The 21,001-nt window shown below is 53.5% G+C and overlaps 6 protein-coding genes across 6 annotated transcripts; 2 read left to right on the forward strand and 4 right to left on the reverse strand.

The window, feature by feature from the left end:
- The first annotated feature begins 1,191 nt into the window (after window positions 1–1,191).
- On the forward strand, window positions 1,192–2,996 carry BO72DRAFT_291322 (putative mitochondrial carrier protein). The gene is made up of 6 exons (XM_040940359.1): window positions 1,192–1,656; window positions 1,728–1,762; window positions 1,825–1,898; window positions 1,962–2,180; window positions 2,235–2,572; window positions 2,622–2,996. Exons 1-6 carry the CDS (start codon window positions 1,474–1,476, stop codon window positions 2,823–2,825), a joined length of 1,053 nt encoding a protein of 350 aa, XP_040796114.1. The 5' UTR covers window positions 1,192–1,473; the 3' UTR covers window positions 2,826–2,996.
- A 155-nt stretch (window positions 2,997–3,151) lies between these two features.
- On the forward strand, window positions 3,152–6,456 carry BO72DRAFT_291355 (putative pH signal transduction protein PalA). Its single transcript, XM_040940360.1, has 7 exons — window positions 3,152–3,213; window positions 3,276–3,513; window positions 3,632–3,686; window positions 3,771–4,665; window positions 4,715–5,289; window positions 5,344–5,746; window positions 5,831–6,456. The coding sequence occupies exons 1-7, from the start codon at window positions 3,206–3,208 to the stop codon at window positions 6,270–6,272; spliced, it is 2,616 nt and encodes an 871-aa protein (XP_040796115.1). The 5' UTR covers window positions 3,152–3,205; the 3' UTR covers window positions 6,273–6,456.
- Window positions 6,457–6,657: 201 nt separating this feature from the next.
- Window positions 6,658–8,597, reverse strand: BO72DRAFT_453027 (uncharacterized protein). The gene is made up of 2 exons (XM_040945888.1): window positions 8,465–8,597; window positions 6,658–8,416 (listed from the first exon to the last, which is right to left on the reverse strand). The coding sequence occupies exons 1-2, from the start codon at window positions 8,553–8,555 to the stop codon at window positions 7,011–7,013; spliced, it is 1,497 nt and encodes a 498-aa protein (XP_040796116.1). The 5' UTR covers window positions 8,556–8,597; the 3' UTR covers window positions 6,658–7,010.
- A 133-nt stretch (window positions 8,598–8,730) lies between these two features.
- On the reverse strand, window positions 8,731–11,746 carry BO72DRAFT_440464 (transcription factor domain-containing protein). Its single transcript, XM_040943451.1, has 6 exons — window positions 11,480–11,746; window positions 11,341–11,407; window positions 10,733–11,153; window positions 10,512–10,675; window positions 9,446–10,460; window positions 8,731–9,384 (listed from the first exon to the last, which is right to left on the reverse strand). The coding sequence occupies exons 1-6, from the start codon at window positions 11,576–11,578 to the stop codon at window positions 8,865–8,867; spliced, it is 2,286 nt and encodes a 761-aa protein (XP_040796117.1). The 5' UTR covers window positions 11,579–11,746; the 3' UTR covers window positions 8,731–8,864.
- Window positions 11,747–12,646: 900 nt separating this feature from the next.
- BO72DRAFT_463270 (type I 3-dehydroquinate dehydratase) lies at window positions 12,647–14,722 on the reverse strand (the record flags this gene model as incomplete). Its single annotated transcript, XM_040946588.1, has 1 exon — window positions 12,647–14,722. The coding sequence occupies one exon, from the start codon at window positions 14,720–14,722 to the stop codon at window positions 12,647–12,649; it is 2,076 nt and encodes a 691-aa protein (XP_040796118.1).
- A 2,730-nt stretch (window positions 14,723–17,452) lies between these two features.
- On the reverse strand, window positions 17,453–21,001 carry BO72DRAFT_501310 (dDENN domain protein; the record flags this gene model as incomplete). The annotated part of the gene is made up of 4 exons (XM_040948968.1): window positions 17,453–17,592; window positions 17,654–17,908; window positions 17,964–20,294; window positions 20,356–21,001. 4 exons carry the CDS (start codon window positions 20,999–21,001, stop codon window positions 17,453–17,455), a joined length of 3,372 nt encoding a protein of 1,123 aa, XP_040796119.1.

Consider the following 21,001-nt stretch of genomic DNA (forward strand, 5'->3'; position numbering starts at 1 on the left):
TTGCATCCTGAGTATGTGTATTGGATGGGCTTATAGCGGGGGGTTGTCTAATGAGGGATAAACACTTCCCGCTCGGTTAAACATTTCGCAGAGAAATATGTAGACTATCAACTATCAACGGACCCACAAGAGGCTACTACTCGATTACTATCGTTTGGCTAAGCAAACAGATGGAAACAGAGGCACACCAGTCAATTGGATGGGTAATCCCATCTTCTCAACCGTTTCTCCGTTGAACGGATGCAGAAACAACCTCTAGGGAGTAGGTTAGTCTACCTAGTATATTTTGACGCTTTTGCAAAGTTGCACTGGATGCCTCACGACGACGTCACTGGACGGGGACCCCACTAAGCCTGTTCAAAGTGGCCGGCCACTACTGCAGTGACTGAGTGATCCAGTGATTCAATGATCCACTGGGTACTCCGTACTAGGTAGGTAGTCATCCTCCAGTGAGTGGCTTCCCACCCACACCTCTACAGTCCACAATAATGAATTAATGATCAATCCATGCTCTCTGCCCAAATTTCTCGAAGGACTGACCGAGTAGTCTACACAGTATGCTGTCTATGCTGTCTATGCTGTCTCTGCTGTCTCTGCATCAACTTAAGTCAAACTAAAACCGACTAGGCTCACTAAAGTTAACTCCTGCTGAAACTAACCCAAACTAAGTACCACTGCTGCTCACCCACTGGTTGAGCGATTTTCTGGTAACCCCATCTGTCTTGTCTAGTCGTGATGATTGTCGACTCGCTCCCTCCCTCTCTCTTTTTAGTCTCTACTACTGTATCCGTAAACTTCCTTCCATTCTTCTTCGACCTTATTCTTCTTCCCTGCCATCCGCACAGTCCATTGTCTTCCCGACTCTGGCCTTCGGCTGCCACCAAACTGCGTCGCAGTTGTTCCGCATAGGTACGTGGAGCTTGTCGTCTCGCGGATGAGAATTTAATTCCTCCTAGCTGGAAGGTGCGAGGACTGGCGTGCTTTGAAAAGTAGTGGCTCACCCTTATGCATCCTCAACAGGTCTTCCTGGACAACAGTGCAAGGCTTCAGTTGGTGGAAAGAGAAAATTGAATCTGGACTCCAATCTTGCATTCGCGACCTCTCAGTGCGCTCTCGAGCTGGACGTCGCCTATTCGACCCCGGGAAACATTCAGTAGCAATTCAGTAGCTCCAGAGCTGCTGTGTGCTGGTGCGATCTCCTCCACTGACCGCCGTCAACCCCACCCTTTGAGAGGGAATACCTCCTTTCTTTCAGCCGTGAAAGAAAACTGTTCAGGAAGTTGTCGGGATCTGCTTCATGGATAATTGTGGGACGCTGAACGGTCTGCTCGCACGTTGAGAGACCGCTTTGCGTTCCATAGGGTTCCCCAGCCTGCTTGTTCCTGTCGACCTGCCTATAACCACAGCCATTCCAACTAAACATACACAACCAAAGAGGCCTGTTCATCTGCCGCAGATGGGATACCTTCAGGCATGACTCTAGATAAACGCGCTGAACATGCACCCTTTACCCCGACCCCCTCGAAATCTCCTCCCCTAGCCATGTCGAACCGAAGTCCCTGGCTTATGGACGAAACCAAGCGAAACAGACTGCTCAAGAGGTACAAAACCCAGGTGGCCTCGGCGACTTCGACAGTTTGTGCCACCCTCGCTGTGGTAGGTTAACACCGAGCAGAAGCGAAGGACCTATGGAATGAGCTGACCGGAGGTGCGAACGGCTGGCGTAGACTCCATTGGAAAATGTCAAAACTCGTATGCAGACGTGAGTGCGATTCGCTCGTGGGACGAGATGGGTGAGGTTCCTAGCTGATGGATTCGATGCAGACATAATTTCAAGAATGTCTTCCAATGCGTCCGCTACCTGTGGCGTACCGAAGGACCCCGCGGTTACGTTGCTGGTAGGTCGACATCGCCCCTTGGATTCTGCGCGACAGAGCATTAATGTAAATGTCGAATCTCAGGAGCCCTGCCACCTCTAGCAAGCGTTACGGCGGTCCGAGTGGTTAATTTTACAACGTACAACGCGGCCAAACATCGAATCTCCGATTTCATTGAGAGAATGACCGGGGAATCGCCACTGGCGATGTACAACCAGCCAGGCAGTAGCCCCACTTTGTCGACGCTGTTCACCTTCACCGCTGCTGGCCTCGTTGCTGGCCTTATAACCTCCCCCCTAGCCTGTATGTCCTGGCGCTGGATTATAGGCAAGAATTCTGCCCGCTGACGTGCGATAGGCCCCTTTGAGCTCGCCAAAAATGTGGTTCAGACCTCGGTCTTGGTTTCGAACCGTGCACAGGCCGCCCCGGACGCAGTCAATGATCCTTCTCTTCGCAAAAAGCCACGCCTGGGAACCGTAGAGGCCATCAAACAGATCATTCAGCGGTATGGTATCCGCGGGTTGTACACGGGATTTCATCTTCACGCTATGCGGGATACGCTCGGCTCTGGTCTTTACTTCACCGTCTATGAAACTGTCAAACAACTTGCAGCGAAGGAGCTGGGTCCTGACAAGTCTCCGTTCGGAGCGCCCATGATCGCGGGTGCCATTTGCAGCACCGTCCCTTGGTTCTGTGTAAGCTTTGTCCAGAACTTGATCCCAGCTTCCCAGCTAACTGGATTAGACCTATCCACTTGACACCCGGAAAACTCGCGCACAGAGTGTCCTGCTCGGAAAAACAAAGGAGGTGGGCGAGGCAACGGCCGCCGTAGCCAAATCGAGCATGTACAAGGGACTTTCGATTATATTGATACGGACGGGGGTCAATAATATGATCCTCCTTAGTATCTTTGAGTATATCAAAATGAGGATAAACGAGCTGGACTAGTATATGATGAAAGGCTCACTGACCGGGTGGAATGCGTACAGTACATGCGTGTGTGTGTGTGGGTGTATTGTTGGGCGTATATGGTCGGACTTTTTGTTATGATCCTTCTTCAAGTACATAATGGCATGAGCTCCAAGCCGCAAATACAGAATGAATTATGTTGGATGTCTATGTGCTTTTTATAGTATATAAATGTAGACATAATTCAGTACGTAGATTTAAAAGTGTACCCGACGGTGGGTATCTCTGCCTCAGGCACAGAACCAAAACGTCATGCGTTGCCCCGGCGGGGTCCAGGATTGGGCTTTTCTGTCAACAAAACTTCCCCGCCATCGGCCGACCGTTCTCACTCGCCTGCGTGCGCTCAATCAAAGGACACGATGGCATCGTATGTGAATTCAATCTTCTTAACCTCTTAACCTTCTCTGGAATCCGCTAACTCGGATACAGTAATATCCTCCAGATCCCATTTCGGCGGTCTCACCCCGTCTCCCTCAACGATGCCATTACGCAGTATATTTCCTCGAAATATGACCAGCGTCCGGATATGTTCGCCGAGGATCTCCTGATCATCGACCGGCTGCGGAGCGAAGCAATCAATGTCCAGGAGGCACATGTTAGTGGAATCAGCCGGCTGGTCACCTACGCGGCGCAGCTGAAGTGGCTTGGCGGCAAATTTCCAGTCGATGTAAGCCATGTCCGCTCATGCCCTTTCTGGAGACAGATATCGAAGTGCACCCCTGCATGAAAGATCTGTGGAACCGAAGACGAAGTAGTGACTGTGCTAATTGCTCGAACTGCCGCAGGTTGGCGTGGAATTCCCATGGTATCCGGCCTTTGGATTCAACACCTCGAGACCAAGTACGTTAGAAGACACCAGACCGCTCGGAGCACCCTGACAAGAGAGAACCCCCCTCAAGCTGATACCTTTGGGCTACTGCATAGTCTCGCAAAACAACCTTCGTTACGAACTCGCCAACATCATATACAATCTCGCGGCCTTGTACTCGCAGCTCGCATTCTCCGTGAACCGAACTACTGCGGACGGACTCAAACAGGCATGCAACTACTTCTGCCAAGCGGCGGGCGTTCTGGTGCACCTCCGATGCGATATTCTACCTGATCTTCGCACATCTCCGCCGGAAGACATGGACGAGATGACTCTTCAGAGCCTGGAGCAGCTTCTTCTCGCGCAAGCGCAGGAATGTTTCTGGCAGAAGGCCGTGAAGGACGGGCTGAAGGACGCCTCGATTGCTCGACTGGCCGCCAAGGTCTCGGATTTCTACGCCGACGCGGGCGACCATGCGGTCAAGTCGAATGCGATCAGTCCGGAGTGGATTCACCACATGACTGCCAAGCACCATCACTTCGCGGCCGCGGCGCAGTACCGACAGTCGTTGGATTGCCTGGAGAAACGCAAGTATGGTGAGGAGGTGGCGCGGCTGAAGGACAGTGAGCTCTGTGTGAACGAGGCGCTCAAGGAGTCCCGTTGGATCAACCGCACGGTGTTGGGGGATCTGCAGGGCCTCAAGAGCCGCGTCACAGAGGATCTAAAGCGCGCGGAGAAGGATAATGATATCATCTACTTAAATCCAGTGCCGCCCAAGTCGGAGCTGAAACTGATCGATCGCGCGTGTATGGTGGCCGCGAAAGCGCCGTCGCAGGTGACAGATGCCGTCTCGATGCTTGGGGAGAACGGGCCCCTAGGCCAGCCGCTATTCACAAAGTTGGTGCCATACGCGGTGCATATCGCGGCAAGCATCTACTCTGATAGGAGAGATAGATTAGTCAACGAGAGGATCATCGGAGAACTGGAGACTATGACGGACAAACTGCGAGAGTAAGTGCCTCGAACCCTTACATAAGGACCAGCCTACTGACAAATTCAGTCTGCTTTCTTCCCTCAATCTCCCAGGTTCCCTACAAGCACTTGAAAAGCCGTTGGGACTACCCCCGACCTTGGTCTCTCACGCAGAGGAGATGCGCCAGCAGGATGGTCTCTACCGGTTGCGTAGGTCTCTCGAGGATACGGCCAAGGTCAAGGGCAACGACAGAGCAGTATACACCGAAGGAGTAGAGCTTCTTGCGGCCGAGAAAGCAGAAGATGATGCATCACGCCGCCGGTATGGCACTGACCGGTGGACACGTGCGTCGTCCGAAGAAGCAGCTTCTAAGCTCTACACAACGTCCCGAGAGATTGAAGGGTACTTCACGTCAGCTCAAAGTAGCGATAACCTCGTGGAACAGAAGCTGAAAGCCTCGGAGGCGGTCTTCCGCGTGCTGACCGGCACAAACCGGGACCTCGAACTGTACGTTCCCAGCAGTCGCAGGGCCGCGATTCCGCCCGAGGTTGAGCGGGAGGTGACGCGATTGCGTGGATGCTTGAGCGAGGTAAATCGACTGGAAAGCCGGCGTAAGCGACAGGTGCAGGCTCTCAAGGACAAGGCGCGGGCGGATGATATCAGTGAGTAAAACCGGTGCACACAATGCCAAAAACTCAGAACTAATCACCCAGCAGGCCGAGCACTGACCAAGGAAACTGCACGCTTGGAACGCGAGTTTCCCATGCAGCCCATTCAGGCGAGCCAGTTTGAGGACCTTTTCGAGGAGCAGCTCCGCCTGTATGACACCGACCTGCAGATGGTAGTCGAGGAGCAGCAGCAGCAGGACCAGCTCGCATCACGCATCTGCGAGGCCAACCGGGCCTTCTCACGCGCACATACTGGCGATGCGTCGACAAAGGAAAGAGAACGTGCCCTGCAGGAACTGGAGAACGGATACCTGAAGTACAAGGAGATCATATCCAACATCGAAGTCGGGCGCAAATTCTACAACGACTTGGCCAAGATCGTAGGACGATTTCGCGACGATTGCAAGGCCTTTGTGCACAAGCGGAGGATGGAAGCTAGTCAGATCGAAGCGTGAGCAGCCTCTTACCCCCCCCCCCCCCCCCCCCCCGAAGAACCAGTCCTCCTTACCAATTGAGCTAACCGCCTCCTTCATAGTGACATCTCCAGTGCTGCCGCAATGGCCTCACTGAACATCTCCCCACCCATTCGTCAACAGCAGCAGCAGCCATCATATACGTCGTCCGTCCCAACCACCCAACTCTATAGCCAGACTCCACATCAGGCATACGACCCAGTAGCAGCAGCACCTGTACCGGCGCAGCAACAGTCACGAGCAACATACAACGCACCCGCTCCGCCGCCTCAACCCCAAGCCGCCCCCATTCCCGCAGCAGTCCCGACGACACCGCAACAACCCCAACCTCAACCCCAAGCGCCGCCCCGCGCAGAACCCATGACCGCCCCGCAACCGACGCGGGCCAACGCGCGACCCCCGATGACGCCGGGCATGTGGACGCCGGAAATGGGGATTCGTTTCGGAGCGGCGGGCGGAGCAGCAGGGACGTGGGATCCAAGTAAAGGGGTCAAGTTCTCCTAGATACATACAGATCATATATTTCCAGTTTTGTAACACTTTTCGAGTCGTTCATAGCGAGGCTATCTTAGAGTTCATTGCGTCGTTTTTCTTTTCTGTTCCCTTATATCTTCTTAATCTATATTCGTTATGTGTGCATTGAACTGTGGAGTGTCACTTATACGCTCATATACTGTACGTGGCAAGGGCGATTCACTGCCCCTCCTCCAGCATTCTTGCGACGTGACTTGGCAATTCTAGATAGAGCTATATGTCATACATACCCTTTTATTCAGAACTCAGGTAGTGGAAACTGGTTGTTTCTCTTCAAAGAAATAAGATACACATTGCTGGAGCAGTTTGCCAGAAAGTCGGACGCAGTCACTTTAGAAATGGCTTGTTCAGACAGGCTTGATCTTGGCTTCCGGATTCCGGGTTCGGAAGGAGTTAGGTACAGTACGCAGCCCCTCATCTCGTGGTCTGGAAACTACCGTCAACATGGCACATCCAGTCCAGTCGGCCAGTTCGGTTACTCAGCTGGTCTGGTCTGGCTCTGGACTTCTGAAAGGAACGCAGCGCGGTGGCAGTGTGCTCCGATCTACAAAATCACCCAAATCTGGTTAATTGCCCAAGGATCACAGAGATATTCATTGATGAAATAAGAGCTCTGCTGGAGCGTATATGTATGATTATTCCATTATACCCATTTGAGTGACGAGTAGGGTGCCCTCCCGCTCGGTGAGCCTTTAGTATTACGTGACATTATGTATCCAACGACGTGCAAGCGCTCAACATCACGTCCGCCGCCTCTGCAGCGATTGACCTAGTCGACGCTGCCAGATCCTCATGACAGCTGGCCGCCTGAAGGCGGCCGATCCACGCGTCCCACGTCCGGCGGGAGATAGCATCCTTGCCGTCTCCTCGCGGAGTCCGCTCGTCGGCCTTAGCTTTACGGATAGCCCTGGCTTCTTTGCTTGCGGGAGTGGTGGGTGCCAGGCCTGACGGGCCACCAGACATGGTCGAAATGGCGCCTGTTGTGCTGTTACTCCCCAGCGACATGGAGGCAGTCCTCCTTAGCATGGTTGAGTCACCGTATCTGTCATCATCGTCCAATGACAGTCCCACCACAAACTCGTTTCCTGCGGCCTCACCCCTGCGATTCCAGATATCATCGCCTGTGATCACGGCCCAGATGGCTGCGGCCGAGATGTAAAGGTCAAGACACGGTTTGGTGACGATGCAGCCAGTGAAGCTCTCAGGTTGACTCTGAGGATAAAGGGGATAATCACCACCCTGGCCGTGGGAATGGCTGCCAATCCCAGAAGCAGGAGCAGAGAGAGCCATTCCCTCGCTGCCCAACACAGATCCCATCATGACGAGGCCGACATCGTCAAGAGTATCTAGGATGGATTCTTTGCTCATGAATGCCAGAAATGAGGTGAGGTTGAGCCAGGCCTCACTTTCAGAATGCTCGAAGCCAACTTTTGGCGGGGGGACCTTGAGCTGAGCAGGAATAGGATTTTGAGCGGAATAGAAATGAGATGAGGGCTCCGCGCCTGTCGGTGCTTCAGGCCACTTTGCAGTAGAAAGTGGTGTTATCGACCGTGACTCCGTACTAGCAGGTGCAGGGGCAGGTGCGCTGTGCCGCGATTGCGATGGTCGACGATACCAATCTCCCGGAGCATCCTCCTGGAATATCTCTGCAATGACCTCACGGAAAAATGGCAGAGCGGCCCAGCAAACACCCCTCTTACACTTGATTCGCGTTTCCGCGTCATCAGCGAGCATGCCACCCCCATCACTGTGGTTGCTACCCAAGGATGACCCATAGTATGATGAGGACGAGGAGAAGACAGTGGCACCGAGGTAGGGCGATAAGGAGGGGTGGTGTTGATGGCTGGTTCCGGCCATTGTGCCGGGCATGGGGTCGGTCGGGGGAAAGGTTCTGATGGCTTTGAGAAGGGTGAGGAGTTTACGTTGCGCTGGGGTGGGTGGGTAGTATGACCGGTCTGATTGTGTCGCGGGCTGCGTAGCGGTCGGCGTTGTCGGTGAATCGCCGTCAATCGATGGCTCTTGTTCAGTCCGATATGGCTGTCGGATACATATCGATCGCTCCAGCGTCTTAGAAGTGTGCGCGATTGTTCGCCACAGATCGATAAGGCCCTCCTCTACCAGGGTATCAATAAGATATGATCATTAGGTCCAAGATATCATACCGACTAGCCCGCTGTCTCCGCCATAATACATCTCGTTGATCACGCTGACGATTTCCCGTGCAGCCGTCTCAGCGGAGAGCTGATCGGCCATGTACAGGCTGACGATGCCGGTATACGGTCGCGTCGGCGAGCCTTGGACCCAATCGTTGGCCGTAGCGAGGGCATCGATGCGAAAATCCATGATTCCTCAATGAAACCATGATAGTAAAAGCGAGAGGGTTGAAGGTTATTCTCCGCATCATCACATGCCCTCCCAGAACCCCCCCCCCCCTTTGAGAGTCACGTGGTATGATATCATGACCCGGGTAACTGTTTGCGGTAATTTGGTAAGGTCCAGCAAGATATCCAGATCCGTTATCAGATAAGGAGGTGAGCGAAATTGCAGAACCATCATCGGCTTTCACTCAGGTTCGGGCAAGCTGTTTGGGCCCACCAAATGATCATCGGGCACAGGGACCGAGTCCAATCCCTCGCCTAGGAAGAAGTCCAGTTCACTGGGCCCGCCCTGAGAATTTTCATTCTCTGCTAATTGCTCCAACAGGCTGAGGAATGGATCTTTCTCGCCGTCGCTGGTTCCGGCCCCGCCTCCAGTGACAGTACCAGAGCTGCCTTGAGAGGGTGCGTCTGGTGTTAATGCCGTGCCAGGCGCGGCCTCGAATGGGAACGTTGCGTATTGTGGCTGGGCCGGTGGTGTCGGAGCAGTAAAGGAAGATTCGGACAAGAACGCTGCCGGAGAGTTGCTAACTCCAGGAGAAAATCCCAGACTGGTTTCCGGAAGAGTCAAGTCAGGCCCGGGGCCCCACGGTGGAGACGCCTGCGACGACTGGAAGCTTATCGATGGCCGTCCTTGGGAGGGGAGCGTCGCCGTAGCAGGATAGATGAGTCCGCCAGGGAAGTCTTGTCGGTCAAGGAACGGGAGGCTGTGAAAGCAGGTTAGCAAATTTGTTTCTTTCAGCCAAGCGGTTCGGGTCAATGGCTTACGGCTCATCTCCATCCACCAACCGCACGTGTCCGCTCTCAACAGCCAAGCCTGGGTACCGGTCGAAAAAGTCTTCGAGGTGAAAGACAGGCGCAAACCGGACCGGGCGGGCTGCCATTGTGCGTACCAAGTCAGCATGACAGGTTGCAATGCGCTGTAGCATTTCCCGTTGATGCTGCACCCCGGCCCAATACTGCCGCAGCCAGGCCAACTGATGCATTTCACGATTCAGGAAGTCGGCGCTGGATGCGAACACCTCGCCTTCACGTCCGTGGTAGTGCACGCCGTGTACATGCACCGTGCCGGCGGTACAGACACAGTACGCCACGAGTGACGGCCATTCAATGCGTGGAGCGTGTCGGGCCAATTCAACTAGCTCGGCAATTGCATTGGCGTGCGAGAAACAGAGCGTGGTCGCCTCAATTTGCCAGGATTGATGCTGGCCGGTGCCGCGCAGTTCTACCAAGTCAATGGGAAGGAAGGGACGGTAAAGCAGGCAGTGCACTAGATGGTAGATCAGCTTGCTCAGTAGTAATAGTGTACTCTCTGGATGGCCGAAAAGCGTTTCGATTGAGGTAAAGAGATCCTGCGTGCCGGCGGCCCATAGGTCCAGCTCCTGTCGGATCTTGGACAAATTGGACAATGCATGCCACGGAAAATGGGAGTCGCCTTTGACACCTCCCGCCGCCAAATACCGATGAGTGACGCCTAGTATACGGGTAATGTCGACCAGTAAAGTTGGGCCCCCAGGGCCCTTGCGCCGGTCGGGAGAATAGTGAATGTTAGGGCCGACAGGATTGAAGCTTTCTCCAGTCTCCGAGCCAGCGCCCGGTAGCCGCAGTGCAATCGAGTGATCTGCAATAAGGCACGGCCGCTTGGAGCCGCAAGTCAAGAAGCGGTCCATGGTGTAGACTGTCCAGAACAGGCGGCGGCGCATCTCACGTTCGGAGGCGGGCAGGGTGGGGATGGAGACCTCGCGATACAAGTCCAGGGCCAAGGCCATAGCGACCGCATTTGCTGGCAAATAAATTAGTCTCGGCTGTTTGACCAAAATCGGAATAGACTCACAGAGAACCATATAGGCCGTTTTCCCACAGCCATGGGCGAAAAAGGTTTGAGAGAGCAACAAGAGTGTCTGTGTGCCGTCAATCGAGGGGTAATCGATGTCCACCAGCCGGCGAGCTTGTCGCGCATATTCCTGACTGCCGAGGACCGGGTTGGGATTGGTATAGCTGCAAGACCGATTTAGTACGAAAGTTCCAGCATGGAGGGGGAAGGGCCGCAAATACCGTGACGTCAAGGCGTAGATAGCCATAGACAAATGAACGGGCAATTGACCCAATTGATGGCGCTGTCGGGTTTGGGCTTCGTCTAGAATCCAGTAAGGCTTACCATGCAGACGAGAAAAATAAGTGTCGAGCATGGCGTCGGGTAACCGAGGTGGGAGTCCATAACTCTGCGGCGGTGGGGGCTGCGCAAAGGCCACGGAGGCTGGGGGTAACAATGGCGGGGGTTGCGGTCGTTGCTGTTGCTGTTGCTGTTGCTGTTGTTGTTGCTGCTGCTGCTGTTGCTCGACCGACTTGATGGGCGAGACGGACGAGACGGGCGAAATTGGAGAATCCTCCTGCAGACGTTTCTCAAGCCCATCGACACGCTTCAACAGAGCCTCCAAGACATCCGTCTTGGGTCCGCGTTTCTTGGGGACAGCATCTGGAAGGAAAAATTGTGAGTGTTGTACTTGAGGTGGAGAACGAGGGAGAAACAAGAATTTAGAAAGACACCTCGGCGGGTGCACGGATGGTCTGATCGGGGCCGAGGGGAAAATAAACCAAACCAAACCAAACAAAACAAAACAAAACATCAAGATTGATACAGAGGAACAGGCAAAGCAACGAACCGTAGATGCATGGGCACTGGAAGACCTTGCAGGCTTCACAGCTCGGGCGCAGACGGTTGCATTTGATCTGAATCGAGAGAAAAAAGGCGAAAGGCAGGTCGTCAGCGGGGGATTTTGTGCAGGTCGGGATTTATTTTACCTTGCGTTTCCGACAGGATTTACAGTTCATCGATTCGCGGGGCTCGACATTAACACGTCGGGGTGTGAGACGGTCGATGCTGACCTGGGGGCGGGACATGGCATTCTCTATAACATGAATAGAGAGAAGAGACAAAAGGAGGAGGGGGGGGGGTTAGTGAAGTCAAGTCAGTTAGATAACGAGGGAGGAGGAGAGTAAAGGGTAATAGTTGATCACTGATAGTCGTAGGCAAAGTGATGGAGGGATTCAAAAATAAAAGAGAGAGAGAGAGGGTGAGAGAGAGGAAGAGAAAGAGACCATGAGAGACAGCGCGAGAGAAAGAAGGGAAAAGAGAGAAGAAGAAGCCCAGCACCCCCGGATTTATTGGCTGCACTGCAAACGCGGAGAAACCCAGTGGGGACAGTTAAGGTCAAAAAGGCTTAGCGGGGGGGAGAAGATGGAGGGGAAAGAGAAAAGTGAAAAGGGAATCGATGCGGGGGTAAGGGTAAAGTAAATTAAGCAATCAGAAGCATTGTCAGTCACTGCAGTCTGATTCAGTTGCAAAATCAGTCCAAAGGTTGACGAAAAGAAATAAATCATCCTGGGATCAAGAGGGGAAGAAAAAGAAGAAGGGAGCTGGGAAAGTTGTGAAAGCTGGGAAAGCTGCAGGGGTAAAACCATCATCGGTATCCCCCGGGATTTTCCCGCTTCCAGCACGGATTGCCGTCCGGTGACTACGCTATATATGTACTGTAACTACCGTACATATTAATCTACTACCTACATATACTCCATAGTCGTTATACTTCAGTTCTGCAGCTCCCTCCCACTTACCCCGGAATCCACTGTAGATCCTTGCCGTTTCTTTCTCTCCTTCTCCGCCCTTTCCCCTCCCCCTAAGCCCCAACGAGAGATTCGGTCTTGTTTCGTTTCATGTCATTCATACCGACAGCCGTTGACTGGCTGGTTCAGAATAGAGGAAAAAATAACATACAATCTACACCGCGCGAACTCCTGGCCCAAATCAGTGTATAGTAATCAATCACGGGTTCCCTTCTCCTCGTTCGTCTCCAAGGACGGACAAAACAACCGAGAAAAGATAAGGACGTGGAGAAGAGAGAAAGAGAAGAAAATGAGAGAAGAAGGAAAAGAGAGGGAGAAAAAAAAAGAAAAGAAAGGAAATCAAAATCAGAACACCCGTCCTGAAGCCATCCGCACAAAGTCAAATGGCACATTCTGGCCCACCAGCAAGCGCAGCGTCTCCACCGTCGTCCACGCATCCACGTCTTCAATTCCATAGGCCGTCCATCCTGCACGCACAGCTACATTGACAGGGTCGCCCGTGCGCTCCCCCCGGGTCAAGTCGAGATAGACTTTGCCTCGAGTAGACGGTGGTGACGAGTGCCCACTGGTCCGGTAATGTCGCAGCAGCGGCTGGACTAGCAACGACTTCTCCGGGGGTAGCGCGGATACCATCACAAACGGTTGCTCAACCCGTTTGACTGATTGAATGGAGGTGAAGGGCTCAAGCCCCGCTGCCAAGGGGCCTCGGGCTCGGAAGCCCACCGTGTGGATCGCACCCACTCCTAAACTGCGCAGGGCATAGATGGCTGCCGATGCCTCACTCTCGCTGGCCGCCAAAAGGATTGCCGTCCGGCCGCGGTATGCCGACGGCACGTAGTCCCGAGTCAGAGTTGCTCGAATCCCCTTCCATGTCGCGTTCTCTCCCACCAAGGTCTTCTGCGGACCTTGAGGGCCAGCCACAATCGTATCTACCAGCCCGATCGCTCGCGCCGCCTCGCTCACGGCTGGAATGCACCCGGTACCGCTCGGGATCGGTGGTTGCACCGACGCTCCGCCAAAGGTGGCCTGAGTGAGCACCCGCTCGACTGATCCCATTGGTCCGCGATCGATTGAGGTCAAAGAGTGGGGAAGACTCAGCTCGTTGAAACACTTCTCCATGAACATGGACTGTGGCGTCGAGCGAAACGACCCAATCGCATACAGATCGCGCTTCGGCAGCTGGCCCATGATGTGGAGCGCCTCATTGATCTCCGCCGCGGTCAACTGGCCCGGGGCCGCAATCATCGGCAGCAATGGGTGCGTGATGGGCGAGAATACTGTATTTAGGGCTCGCGACAGCTGGCCTAACTGGCCCATATTGACCGCCGATAAAAGGGGATACGCCCCGTGAGTCTTGCGTATCTCCGACCTGAAATACTCAAGCTCGTAATTGGCCTCAATCGTCGTGACCATCGCAATCATCTTGACGATATCCGCGTACTGGGCGCTTTGCGCGAAAATCCGTGGGGCTTCGGGGGAGGTCCACTTCCACGTCCCTGAGAAATCATGGAAGGCTGACATGATGATGCTGTTGCCCTTCTCCGCCGCCAACCGTTGGCGGATAGACTCCGGCAACCACAACTCCACATCAATGTACTCTACCCCCCATTGGATGGCACGGCGGAGATAACGGTAAAATAGCTGCGGATCGTCCATTGGGAACTTGCCATTTTCTTTCGTACAGCGAGTGGTGAAAATGATGGGCAGTTCTGTATGCTGCCGCAGTAACATTAACTGCTGTCCCACATACCGTAAACTCGGCACTGCGCTCGTAGTGCCTGAGGGAGGAGTTGCAGGGTCCACCAGCAAGTCAACACGAATCTCCACCGCATCTGAACCAACCGAGAGAATGTCCAGGTTTGGCAACGCAGCATGGACATCGGGGAAAGTTGTGGAGATGAAATTCGTCCGGCTTTTGGTCTTCAGATCCTCATGGGGACGAGTCTGGCCCAGGATCAACGAGAGGAACCGAGTCAGATCCCGCCGAAAGAACGGGCTCCGGAGGGAGTATAGGAACTCATAATGGCAACAGTCGCTCAGTGCTTCCTCCGGGAAAGAGCCGTCGTCGACACAATGCGTGTTGACGAGGATCCAGGCCGTGTGATCGCCCTCGTGCAAGTCTCGGGCTAGATCTTTGGTAGCTAGGACGCCGACAACCACTGCGCTGCTGCCCCTCCCCAGAGCGGATAGGGAGGTTTCCGTTGTCCATGGCTTGCCTAAGATTTCCGCAATAACCTGCACTATGCCCTCCTGTCCGGGGGTAAACAGAGTGACCACGGTCCGGGCGGACTCCGGAGGTGCAGTTGGGGTTGGGGAAGCAGAAACCGCAATTGACGTTGAACCTTTGAGAGCCGTGAGGGACGTGGCGGCATCCGCCAAAAGCGTCATCCCCACGGGCTGTTGTAAGGCAGTCTGCATCATCTCATCGCATACGCAGTCCACTGCCCGTTTTCATGCTTGGTTGCGGTAACGAGGAGTATTCGGTACTATCCCAGCCGGCGGTTACAGGCGCAATAGGATGACAGATTAAGTCGGAAGAAGAGATAGGGGGCTGATCAGGATTGCGAGACAGGCAGTCGCATCAAGGAGGCCTTGGCCAGCCACACACGCTGTTGGCGACAAACTGGACGATTTGGCACAATCCGAGTGGAAGCGAGCGTGGGGAAAGAACCCTATATTATCCACTGTTATGTGCTAGATGGGGATGGTGGCTTTAGTGATTTGACGGGCACGGGATGATAGGTAACCGATTCCTATTGCCCACTAGCTATAGCTCTAGTAGACAATCAAAGGAAAGGAAGGGAGAGGATTGGATGTAGGCGTGGAGGAGGAGAAGGTGAGCGAAGAGCGTGGGAGGACGAGCAAGAACCAAGGGTAAAAGCGGGAAGAAGCCAGAAGGGGGAGAACGACATTTGCCAGGAGGATCGGAGAAAAGAGGAAAAGGAGGAGGGGAGAAGAAAGAGGGAGAGAAAGAGGAGGAGAGAAAGATTGAACGAAGAAGAGAGAGGGAGGGAAGAGGGTTGAGGGTTGAGGGTGGGGAGGAGATATGAGGGAAGAAAAGGTAATATTGGGGCGGTAGTCGGGACGGTACCTCGTAGAACGTAGAGCGTAGACTACTCAGTACGCAGTACCTAACTTAACTACTACCTGGTGGGCCAGGCTAGAAAGAAGCCTGGAGATCAGACAGACCAACGGACAAGAAAAAAGATGGGGAAAGAAAGTAAGCAGTGGGAAAGCCGGGTGAATTTCCCCGGAATTCTGCCTCCGCCGGCCGGGGGGCAGCGGACGCCATTTCTCCGCCAATCACTGTCTGCTCTGCCCACTCCGTGTGCAGTGTGCATACAGGACATACAGGACATACAATCCATACTGACCATACTGAACATACAGTCCACTACTGGGAGTAGGTCTTTACTAAGGTGCTACTAGGTACCTTGCACTCCCTACAATCCTGACCTCAATCATCTCCAAACTCGTGTCAAAGGCTTGCAATCGGGGATACTAGGTACTAGGTAGGTATGTAAGTACCTAGGTACCTAGGCATGACTGACTGTCACATTTACCCCAATCCTATTGGCTGATATGCATCCTAGAAGTTCCTTCAAAGAATAATCCACCACAATCATTGCTCATTTCCTCTGCATCAGAGTCAGGACAGTGGCCCCTCTGTCAATGGTCACTATTAACATGTCTAAGTCGCGATTCGCCTTCCTCCGCCTCCTCCCCACCCCCCCCAACCAAAAGACCCCTCTTGTTTCGACCCTGAACCCAGTCGCCACGGACACCCGGATCCACCGCTTCTGGAGCTTTGTTTCTGACTCAGGAATATGATACGAGGGAAATGGACGCCAATAGTCCTATCTGGCCTTGCCTACTGTTGGTCGGTCTGCATTCTCCCGCGCCTACCCGGAGCCCCGGATCCAGATGCTACTGCAGCGTCGTACCCAGACTCAGATGTTTACACACGTCGGAGTGGCGGTTGACCTCATCTGCCGACGCCCCTGCTACTGTAACCACCTAAAACAGCCAGCCCCTTTACGGCCGGGCGCATATTGGCAGGGTAATCAATACACCACCGACCCTTCAGGCAGCCGTCCGCTCTCCTCCATCCTACGAAATCCAGCCCTAACTACATTCCCTCCCGCCGGGCGTGGACTTACATGACACGTAGAACTAAAGTTACCTGGGTCTCAATGACCCACAGCTTTAATCAACGAAGCAACATAGTAGATCGTCCCAAAACCGGACGGTAGAACGATTAATCTGGTGCAGGAAGGTATGTAACATGATGACTAAATCCACCAATAGATTATGAGAGTAGCGCAGTACGGTGCGCAAGAGCGTGACCGTGTTGACTAAGAGGACGGCCGTGAATACCAACCGTTCGAAATAGGGGTATTGTAAGTAAGACAGTAAGACATCATGGCCCAGATGACAAAAGTACAGCGAACCAACACCAAAGAAGAAGGGAAAGAAATAATGTCAAGGCCGTTGGAATAGGGCCAGGTTCAAGGCACCCGTTATGGGGGCACAACGTATGTATGGGTATGTGGCACTGTGGGTGTAAGTGTAGTAGGTATGTGTAGTGTACATCAATGCATATGACAATGTATCTGTATGCTCCAGGGAAAATGTCAGATCCTTGCGAGCTTGCCAGTGTATTATTAGATGACCAAAGGAGCCCAGGGAATCATAGATGATGATTGCACAGGTCAGAGGCTCAAGAGGCCCCTTAGGATAAGCGGGTGAGCAGGATAGCGGTGATGCATAGGCGCAAATGAATCAGGGACCAACTGTATGACCTTTAGGGGAAGAAGACCGATCGTGAGAATCCATTGTTGCCAAGGAATTACAATGGTGACCCATATCCATCGCAATCATCGGCGAGCATGAGCTTTGCTGACATGGAAGATACCATGAACATATGTTTCATGTGAATCCGAGAGTCAGTCAAGACGTGTGCTCTTCCTTAATTGCATCTAAGTCGGGAAAAGGAGGGGACTCATTTCACCATCTCCACACTGCGTATGCAACATCCCCGGCGCGTACGCATTTAGTGGAGGAATGCTTAACAGATCGGTGTCACACAAGCGTGATGCACCATCCCGTTGTCTTTCGGGAGGGACACTCCACCAATGTGAAGTGGTGACTTCATGGGGGGGAGATCGCGAGCCCGTTCATGAGTTTAGGGAGAGGTTTTCTGCGCGCATTATTTGCCGTTTTCGACACCCGGGGCGCTCCGTGAACCATGCGGGGTTCTTTCATCAAACTAGTATCAAGTTTGGCCGGGGCTTATCACATGGCATAAAGATGTTAGCTTTGAACAACTCGCAGGAGAAATGGGCGGCCAACCTCGCATTACGACGCGTGTATAATCTCCCGAAAGAGCGTTCTGACTCCGACTGCCCCCTGCAAACGAGGTGGCACTGGCTGTCCTCCAAAGATGGTTGGAAGTGTCAGATAAAAAGTCCGTCGTACTGCGGCCGGAGAAAATCGATGAGCGACCCCTATTGCGCTTGGAGAGAATGATCTCATCAAAGAGGGCCATTCGAGGATCTCGGGATTTTGGATTAGCTCTTTCTCGGTCACCAATGAACTCATTGAAACCTAGCGGCACGTAAGTAATTGTGTAGGATTGTATAGCGGGCCAGGTCTCGCTTACCTTGCGTTTGTTGCAGTACCGCAATGTAATCTGCATGTTCCCCTGGTAAACTCTTCATGAAGGCTTCCATATTGAAGCTATAGATCAATCCAGCCTTCTTCTTATCTCCTGAAGCGGGCTGTAGGAACTTCTTGTATGTATAAAACAAGCTGGCGAAACATCTGACGAATGCAGCACGAACTTGTTCAGGATGAAACGCTGCTGGACACACTAGGCATATTTGAAGAGCGCACCGGCTGTGCACTACAACCTTGCAGGCGCTACATTTGTACATGCCATCCTCAGCCCGATCATCACAAATAGCACAAACAGCTTTTTCGTCCCAGGGTTGTACCTGCAAGCAATGTCCTTCCACCCAACATGTGCCCTCGGCATTGTGAACAGGCTGTGCCGCAGTCGTGGGAACGATGGTGGATGCAGCAACCGTAGACTGGGCATATACCGAAGGTGCGTAAGTTGACCCGGAGTTATAATCGGTATTCAAAGTAGTCACCGACAAGTTCGACGCATGACCAATGAAGGGAGCGCTTGGTCGACGAGGAACACCAGGGCGCATCTCCATGCCAAACGATGAGCTTCGTCGAGACGCTGCATCAAAGTGACCGGAGCGTTTCTCGCGCAAGGAAGCCTGGAGCGTACTTCCTGAGTCATTTCGCGACCCCGGGCCGGTAGACGACGCTGGGAAATGTCCCGATGTAGGTGAGCTATCTCTAGGAGATGGCGGTGAGCCAGTCTTGTACGTCGACCCGGTGCCCGGTCGGTCAGAGCCCTTGGAAGAATAACCCCTGGATACAGCCTGCTCATAGCGGGCATGGAGATAGGCGTTGAAGATCAATGACTGGTATGACCCCGGAGTCACGGAATTTTGACCAAAAGCACTGGAGTTCAAGCTAACGTACTTGGCCAAGTGCGTGGACTGGGCTTTCGAAGTGAAGATAGAAGAGTTCTCAGACATGAAGGCGTCGAATGGATATGTCTCAACGGCATAGGCGGGTGGTCCAGTCGGAACTCCACACCGGCTGTGATGAGGCGCGGCCAGCTGCAACAACGACAGGAGCTTCCTGCGCTGATGACGGGGTAGTGGGGTTGGCTGGACCGTGCTCTCGATGAGGTCGGCATCGAGATCTACCAAAACGAAATCATCGGATGGCAGTTCGACCTTCTCGTAACGTCGTTCAATACCCACAATATAGGGGCAAGGCGCTTCAAGAGCCTGGATCAAACGGGCGGGAAGCACTGGGATCAACACTCCTGACCACGGGATGGGGAAAAGCAGATCCACCAACGCTTTCGTCGCCAAGTAAAGCATTGAGGTATGAGATGACAAGAAGATGATACGCGACTCAGTCAGAGCGTATTCAAGGAGAATCACGATATTGGCTAATGAGAGGGCGCGAAACAGCGCGTAAATATCGGTGTTGCGAGAGCCTGGTAACTCGTTGGAAGCCTCTTTGCGGGCGAAAAGACGCAGCTCTCGAACGTTCAGCTCTACTTGTGTTTTGGACGAGTTTGGACTGAATGCCTCTGTGCACAAATTCATCACATATCGTTCCAAGGGTTGCCAGACACCCATTCGAGGAGAACTGGGCGGGATGCGCTGGATGCCTCCATCCGTCATTGGGACGACAACAGCCTTCAGCCACTCCTTCCAAAAGCTCGTCATATTCTCTTCTCGACCAAGAATGCCGTAGGCGCGGGGGATCCAGAAGCCGGTATCCCCATCAGTCAATCCTTCAATCTTCGATGCAGCACCATGCCGTACCGGCCGCAGGAGGTCAGTCATCAGACCAATCTTCTCCTCGACCGCACTAATCTCGTCTTCCAATTGTTCTCGTGATTCTGATCCTGACGGGACAGTGGGGAGTTGAGCCAGGAGTCGGGAGAGTTTGGCGCGCTCGCTTGCCAGTCTCTCGCCCAAGCTCGCGGCAAGCTCTCGTTCCTCATCCGTCATGTTCTCTTTCCGCCATTCCTCGCAGCGCTTCTCCAGCTCGTCCGCAGCTTTCTGATTGAGTGGAATCCAGATGATGAGGCATATAGCATGCAGGCGTGAGCCATTGTCGGTGGTCATGACGAATCCGTGCCATGTAGATCGCGGCCTTTGATCGGAAGAAACAATATTGATATCATTCGGGAATGCGAACATCGGGACGTAGTCGGGGAAGTTGCCTCGCAGTTTCAATTCATCAGACATGCCCTGTGTGGGGTACCGATCCAGCAAGACCGGCTCAAACCGTCGCTTCAGCGGATGCATGGTGGGAGAGATCTCTAGCGGCTGGGGAACTGGAATGACGGAATTGTAGTTGCTCAAGCGTCGCGAGGTTCTAATCGAGGCTGCAATAGACTGCTGTCAGCGAATTCTTAACGTTGAACACCCCGAATGGCCATCACCAACCTTGACGAGCAATTGACGGCTGCCGCTTCATACTGTTCATATCTCGAAAAGCCATGTGTCGTCGGACGCTGCCAATACTAGAACGAATCAAGCCTGTCGATTGAGAGCCTTCCTCCGAGACGATTTTCTGCGTGCGTAACCTAGATCGCGGGCGCGTCGACGGGGTGATAGCACCTGCACTCACATTAAGATCGGACAAGAAGGACTCTCTCTCGGACGCGAATTTCCACAGCGCTTTGTCAAAGTCGAAGTCTCCCAGGAAAGAGGAGCCGCGAGGGGATTGGTTGCCTTTGATCGTCATACTGCTCCGGTTGCTGTGGGAGCCGTTCTCGTTCGCATCGGCATCGCCCGAGCGCGTGGAGACCCGTTGGACCGAGTTGCGATTCCCCGCCATGGAGATAGGACGGGAAAGGCTATCCAGGCGAGGATCATGGGCCTCTTCCGCATCCGCATCTTCTTCGATAGTATCAGTGACGGCGGGGCCCGGCGAGGTGGCACAGTTGGCTCGGTAATCATCCCCTAATTTGCGATAAGTCTCGAGGACCTCTGTTCCATCCACGCCAGCTATCCAAAAATAATCTGCGAGCGGGGTGGTCGACGCCTCGGGCGTAGAGGAAGAGGCTGAGGAAGAGGAGGAAAATGGCAT

Source organism: Aspergillus fijiensis, assembly GCF_003184825.1.
Source record: "Aspergillus fijiensis CBS 313.89 unplaced genomic scaffold BO72scaffold_82, whole genome shotgun sequence".
Lineage (NCBI taxonomy): Eukaryota > Fungi > Ascomycota > Eurotiomycetes > Eurotiales > Aspergillaceae > Aspergillus > Aspergillus fijiensis.